At 35.9% G+C, this 7236-nt stretch overlaps 1 protein-coding gene across 2 annotated transcripts; it reads left to right on the top strand.

Moving 5' to 3' along the window:
* On the top strand, window positions 88–4254 carry LOC107617935 (ethylene receptor 2). 2 transcript variants are annotated; one of them, XM_016319829.2, is made up of 3 exons: window positions 88–781; window positions 1303–3195; window positions 3528–4254. In XM_016319829.2, the coding sequence occupies exons 2-3, from the start codon at window positions 1444–1446 to the stop codon at window positions 4068–4070; spliced, it is 2295 nt and encodes a 764-aa protein (XP_016175315.1). In that variant the 5' UTR covers window positions 88–781; window positions 1303–1443; the 3' UTR covers window positions 4071–4254. The 2 variants fall into 2 exon arrangements, with proteins under 2 accessions (XP_016175315.1, XP_016175314.1); XM_016319828.2 differs by having other exon boundaries at window positions 89–781; window positions 1315–3195.

The following is a 7236-nucleotide window of genomic DNA, read 5'->3' as shown; positions in this document are numbered from 1 at the left end:
CTTACGTCAAGTTGATTGAATATTTGAATTTATTATATAAAAGACGCTTGTACGTAGAACATGAGCGTTTTTATAAAATAGAGGAGAGAGAGGAACAGAAAACTGAAAAGGAAAGAGCAGTGAGAGAAAAATAAAACAAATGTATTTTGGTGTGAGGAGGACGTTTTGGTTCTTGAGAGCGTCTAAGTTCTCTTCATGTTAACGATGTGGGACCCTCTTTCTCTCTCTCAAATCCAGCTCACCTCCTTTTTCTTCCAAGAAACAACGGCGCTTCTCTTCTCCCTTTCCTTTCATGGTTTTCTTTTCTGGTTTCTCATTGTTGGAAAATGGAGAATACTCACTCTCTCTAACCCTTCATAAAGATTCTCTCTCTCTTTCTCTCCCAATAATCTATTTCTTCTTTCCTTTCGTTTCAACACAAAAGCCTTTTTCAACAAAAAGCCTCCAACTCGCTTTCCTCTTATAGCAACCCCTCCTCCTCCTCCTTCTTCATCTTGATCTTCTTGTCGTTGAACGATAAAGACGGGTTCTTTTTCATTTTGGTGTTGTTGGGTGTGTGCTCTTTCTACTTGTTTTTGTTCTCAATGGTGGTGCACTTAACGTTGTTCTAAAGCAATGGACTTTGGTGGTACCCATGGTGGTGGTGGTGATGGTGGTGGAGATGGAGTGATCCTTTGATGTTTCTATAACTGAAGTTTTGATTTTGGTGTTCCACAAAAGGGGTAAGATCTGATGTGAAGCTGGAATATTTGATTGCATTCAAGGAGATATGGTTCTTCAGGTACTCTATTTTTGCTCTGCATTACAGGGTTTTATTATGCTTCTTTATTTTTTTGGTTTTATTTTGTTATTTTTTATTTTTCGGGGAGAGCTCTTAGTTCTTACACGTTGTTGTTGGACTTTTGATTTTTTTAATAGTTTTTTTTTGGACTTTGCCTTCCCCCCAGGTTTTGTAATAGCCTAGATTTCCTTGATTCTTTTATTCTTTTTGTTTTTTATTTTTTATATCCCTTATATATTTTTTTTGTATATGTTTTTTTTTTTAATTTTAAATTATTTGCATTTTTTGTTGATGGGGAATGCCATCTTTATCTGTTGACAACTGTGTTATTCACCGATTCATGCCATTCCAATCCATAAGGTGCTATATAAGATTGAAACAATGAACCAAGGTTGAACCTGAAATCACAAGAGTGAGAGAAGTGAAACAAAAAAGTCATAGAATTGTGTCTTTTTACTTTTTCCCTTCCCCTTTTTTAAGGATCTCATATTTTGTTTTTTCCATCTTTGGATCTTACTTAGCTTTGTTGGCAGGTCAAGGCAATTTGAGGAAATTGTTGGAAGATTTTTTCTTTGATTTCTAGCTATGGCCAATTAATTTACATATGTGACATATGCTTAGATGGATTGAAGATCAAGAACTACATATATATATTGGTATCAATGTTAAAAGCAGTGGCATCTTGGTTCTTGTTGATTTGCTCACTCCTCTTATGGGTAACTGTATCTGCAACAACAACAGATAATGGATTTCCAAGATGCAACTGTGATGATGAATCTAGCTTGTGGACTATTGAGAGCATTCTAGAATGCCAGAGAGTTGGGGATTTCTTGATTGCTGTGGCATACTTCTCAATCCCCATTGAGCTTCTTTACTTCATAAGTTGCACAAATGTTCCTTTCAAATGGGTGCTTATACAGTTCATTGCCTTCATTGTTCTTTGTGGATTGACGCATTTGTTGAATGGGTGGACTTATGGCCCTCACACTTTTCAGCTCATGGTGGCGCTCACCGTCTTCAAGATTCTCACAGCGTTGGTGTCGTGTGCCACGGCAATTACACTTGTCACGCTGATCCCTATGCTTCTTAAGGTGAAGGTCAGGGAGTTCATGCTGAAGAAAAAGACGTGGGATCTTGGACGGGAGGTTGGTCTTATAATGAAGCAAAAGGAGGCTGCAAGCCATGTGAGGATGCTCACTCAGGAGATTCGAAAGTCGCTTGATAGGCATACGATTCTATATACCACTTTGGTGGAGCTTTCTAAGACACTCGGATTGCAGACTTGTGCTGTGTGGATGCCTAATGTTGAGAAAACAGAGATGAACCTTACTCATGAATTAAATAGGAGGAATTTTAATTTTACTATACCAATTACTGATCCGGACGTTGTAAAGATTAAAGGAAGTGATGGAGTGAATATACTTGGCCCTGACTCAGCACTTGCTGGTGCAAGTAGTGGTGTAAATGGCGAGATTGGACCGGTTGCTGCAATCCGCATGCCAATGTTGCGAGTTTGTAATTTCAAAGGAGGAACACCGGAGTTAACGCAGGCATGTTATGCAATATTGGTATTGATTCTTCCGAGTGGAGAGACTAGATCTTGGAGCAATCAAGAGCTGGAGATAATTAAGGTGGTTGCTGATCAGGTTGCAGTGGCTTTATCTCATGCTGCAATTCTGGAAGAGTCTCAGCTCATGAGAGAGAAATTGGAGGAACAAAATCGCGCTTTGCAACAGGCGAAAAGGGATGCTATGATGGCGAGCCAGGCAAGAAGCTCATTTCAGAAAGTCATGAGTGATGGGATGAGGAGGCCTATGCACTCGATTTTGGGATTGCTTTCAATGGTGCAAGACGATAATTTGAAGAGCGAACAGAAACTTATCGTGGATGCAATGCTAAGGACGAGCAATGTCTTATCGAACTTGATAAATGATGCCATGGACAATTCGGCAAAGGATGATGGGAGATTCTCTTTGGAGATAAGGTCTTTCAGATTACATTCGATGATAAAGGAAGCGGCTTGCCTTGCCAAGTGCATGTGTGTCTATAGAGGATTTGGTTTTCTGGTCGAGGTCGAGAAGTCTTTGCCGGACAATGTAATGGGCGACGAGAGGAGGGTTTTTCAGGTAATTTTGCACATGGTTGGGAACCTTCTGGATCATAGCCAAAGGGAAGGAACTCTCGTACTTAGAGTTTTCGCCGAAACCGGAAGTCAGGGAAGGACTGACAAAGGGTGGACAAGTTGGAGACCAAGCTCATCTAGTGGTGATGTAAATATTAGATTTGAGATAGGGATCAACAGTAGTGATTCAGAAATTGGGAGCTCGTTTTCTTCGGGATTTGGAGTTAGGAAATTTTCTAGTGATAGGGTCGAGGGCCGATTGAGCTTCAGCATTTGCAAAAGGATAGTTCAGGTGAGTTTCAAGAAGTTTGTTATTTATGTCTACTTAAAAAATATGCACATTAAGTCATTGAGTTTTGAATCTCTAGTTATGAACTGCATAAGTTCATTTAGTGACTGTTTTGTCTCTTGAATTTTATGTAATGCATTGTGAATTTTGTAGGAATTGAAATGCTAAAACATAGTAGCATATCCCATATTCAATTGTTAACTATAATTTTGTTCTAGTTCTTTAATTCATTTGAATTAGGATCATGAATAAGGTTCCATTGCTCTCTTTTGTGTTTTGAATTTGGATCATGATTCATGAATGGTACTTAGTCTCTTCTACTATGTTATTGGCAGCTGATGCAAGGCAACATATGGTTGGTTCCGAATTCTCATGGTTATCCTCAAAGCATGGCCCTCGTTCTTCGGTTTCAATTACGACCATCAATCAGCATAGCCATCTCGGAACCTGGAGAGTTTTCGGAGCGTCATGGTTCCAATTCTCTGTTGAGAGGTCTGCAAGTTCTATTGGCCGACAACGACGATGTAAATAGGGCAGTGACCCAAAAGTTGCTTCAGAAATTAGGCTGCATTGTAGCCACCGTATCCTCCGGATTCGAATGCCTTACTGCCATCGGACCTGCCGGAACTTCTTTCCAAATCATTCTTTTGGATCTTCACATGCCTGACATAGATGGCTTTGAAGTCACCACGAGGATTCGGAAGTTCAGGAGCCGAAACTGGCCGATGATCGTAGCGTTGACCGTGAATATGGGAGATGAGTTGTGGGAGAAGTGCATGCAGATTGGTATCAATGGAGTTATCCAAAAACCAGTTTTGTTGCAAGGAATTGCAAGTGAGCTCAGAAGACTCATAATTCAGGGAAATAATGTCCTGTGAGATTCTTCACATTTTCAAGCATCAATGAAATTTATTAAGTTATATTCTGAAGGTAGAAATTAGGTTTTGGGGGGTGGGGATGAAGAAGAAAAAGAAAAAAAAAAAAAAACTCTTTGGCACTTTCTGTTAGCAATGTTTCAACTTAGAAATGTTATACACAGTTTGGAAATGAAGTAAAAGAAAATTGGTATACAGAATTAGTTATTATGTATGTATCAAATGTATTACATGCATATTCAGAGTTCAGGTCCAACAATATAACAGGATTTTCCTTTTTTTTTTTTTTCTTTTCTTCCTAAATTAAGATTACATATGACACACTTAATGCAGGATATTAGGATTGTTATAAGACTTGGCAATATGCTAGTGTTACTTTGATGAACCTTCAAAATATTAGAAACAAACGACTATTTGGTATGCCTGCTATTTTCACTATTTCCATGTTTCAGATTTTTTTTAGTGGTTTATTTGGTGATAATTTTTTAGTGAAAAAGATAGAAAAATATCAGGAATTTTAAATTTTTAAATAAAGTAAGTTATGGATTTATCTTGGATGCTTTGGGAAGACCTCATCACTGTTCCTAAATCAAATGATAAAAACAATGCTGTCTATATAATAATATATACTTTTTCAAGTTCTACTTCTATATATGCTTTCGTTATGCCATAAGGTTTGTGGGTCATCTGATTATTTTAATTAATATTTTTGGAAAAAAAGATTAATTTACAAAGCCAATATGTTTGCCTATATATACATAAGATAAGATAAGATTAGATACATACCGGCATAGAATAAATCTTAGGATTATATAGTACGTGTCACATGCAAACATTTGGCACAGAGAACCTTTTTAGGAACCAAGAAATTTAGATATATAGAAGGGGTCTTGACTCCAGAGATATTATTAAAAGAAATGAATAAATAATGAAAATAGAAAAGAAATAATAGAAGAAAAGAAAATGTCAAAATGGTAATAACAGCAAAGAGGGAAAGATATTATTATTATTATTACTATTATTATTGACTTATTGTTGTTGGGTTCAGGAATTATGAAATGGGTAGAACAATATGATTTATGGTAACAGTTTGGTTTCTTAGGTTCAAGGAATGAGAATGGAGCAGCTGAATTTTAATGTTACATGCATGAATCTGAGCACGTACCTGGAACACTTGTCCCTTTCATTAGGACCCATTTTATTTATTTTAATTTCCACATGACAACATACATGGCCCAACTTGGACTTCTTTTTGAAAACTATCTTATTTATTTATTATTATATCATACACTATTTGATCCCCTTTGCTTTCAGTTGTGTGAGGGCTGTATTATTTGTCTCCTTCCTTTCTAGGTTCGTTAATTTTGTTACTTTTTGTTGTTCGCTATAAATTCTACTCCCCTCTTGAAATAAAATAAAAATTAAAAGTTAAAACGCATATCAAGAAAATTAGAATTATTTTGGCAATGTTTAAAACTTTTATACAGATAAAAATCCATAAACGCGTAACTATATATATCACAAATGAAACTAAAATGTAACAAAAATAATAAATAATATTGGAAATAGATAATAAATATGTTGAAATTTAACTCTATTAAACTAGAGAGAATGATATTTTATAGGTGAATAATATGGATAGTACAAGAAATAAAAATAATAACACACGTGCATGATGCATATATATTTTTTATATGCGCATGTATGGTGCATAATTTCATGCATACAATAATGAGAGTACTTTATATATTACAATAATTAACTATATACTGTGAGTAGTTTTTTATTTCGTTTTTAATTTTTTTTCATATAAAATTATCTCTAAAGTTCAACGTAATTTTAAAATCGTTCTTTTGAATAGATTAATTTTTTAAAAAACCAAAATATTTTCCTTTTTCTTCTTACCACTACCACCACCACCCCAGCCACTATCACTCCATCACCATTTGCACCACTCCACCCACTACCACCTTATCACCATTTGTTCATGAATTCAACAAAAAAATCTAACCTTCAACAACAACCACAAATAAATCAAAACCAAAACAGCAATTCATCACCAAAATCATCATCATTAACAAGAAACAAAAAAATTAACAATAATCCATATTAAAAAATTAGGGTTTGTGATGAAAAAAAAGGGAGGGAAGGGAGATCTGAACGGCAGAGGGCATGGAGGAAAGGCGAAGGGAGGTACGACAGTGATACTGGAAACACGAGGAACACGACCACCACCGTCACCACCACCTCATCGATGATGACGAGGAATACAAGGGTGAGGGCCAGACACATCGCAGCGAGGCTAGGGCGCCAGTCATGACACTGTGAGGGCGAGGGAAAAGTGACGGTGAGGGTGAGTCACAGGGGGCTAGGGCGCGAGTCGCGGCACTGCGAAGGGGAGAGCCAAGCAATAGTGAGGGCGACGACGAGGCTTTCTATAGAAGGTGTGAGGGAGATAAATATGTTGAAGGTATAATTGTCTAAAGGAAGATTTTAAAATTACGTTGAACTTTAAAGACAATTTTATATGTAAAAAAAAGTTGAGAATGAAAAAAATTTTCGACTTAAATTATAGAGACCAAAATCGTATTTAACCTTAAGCATAATGCATTATAATGTTTTAGTTTTAAGTCTTTATGTATTAGCGGCGCAAAATTAATCCATTATAAATAAATCAAAGGCATTGTCGATAAATAATAACGTTGCAATATTTTTATTCTTTGTAGGATATTATTCTGCACCTGTTTGGTTGGTTCTAAAGGTAGAATGACTGACGCAATCTATGCATCTACCAATATATTATTCTTAATTCATAGTTCATGCCTTACCGGTACAGTGAAGTCTTATAGTCTTCATTATTTAATGAGCAGCACAACACTCTTAGGTCCAACTGGGGAAGCATCGGCCCCTAACTATAATAATGGATTAATCATCAAAATGATTTTTAAAAGATCTTTACAAGACTAGAGATCTAACTCGGCCTTTTTCCATTTCAAGAATGATAATAATCGACTCCTTAAAAAAATACTTCTATCTTTAACATTATTATTTTGAGATGGTATAAATTTTTTAAGTAATAAAATTAACTACCACTAGTCTATTACTACTATAATCTCCGATCATCATTTCTCATTTTTCTCATTATAATTTCTATTTTACTATTTTTTAT

Source organism: Arachis ipaensis, chromosome B09, assembly GCF_000816755.2.
Source record: "Arachis ipaensis cultivar K30076 chromosome B09, Araip1.1, whole genome shotgun sequence".
Taxonomy (NCBI): Eukaryota; Viridiplantae; Streptophyta; class Magnoliopsida; order Fabales; family Fabaceae; genus Arachis; species Arachis ipaensis.
The sequence above is the reverse complement of the archived record's forward strand: the minus strand, read 5'-3'. Positions and strand labels throughout refer to the sequence as shown.

Coding starts and splice junctions, on each gene's coding strand:
- LOC107617935 (XM_016319829.2), top strand. CDS start 1,444: ATGTTAAAAGCAGTGGCATCTTGGTTCTTGTTGATTTGCTCACTCCTC. Junction 3,196..3,527: donor TTTGCAAAAGGATAGTTCAG/GTGAGTTTCAAG, acceptor TGTTATTGGCAG/CTGATGCAAGGCAACATATG.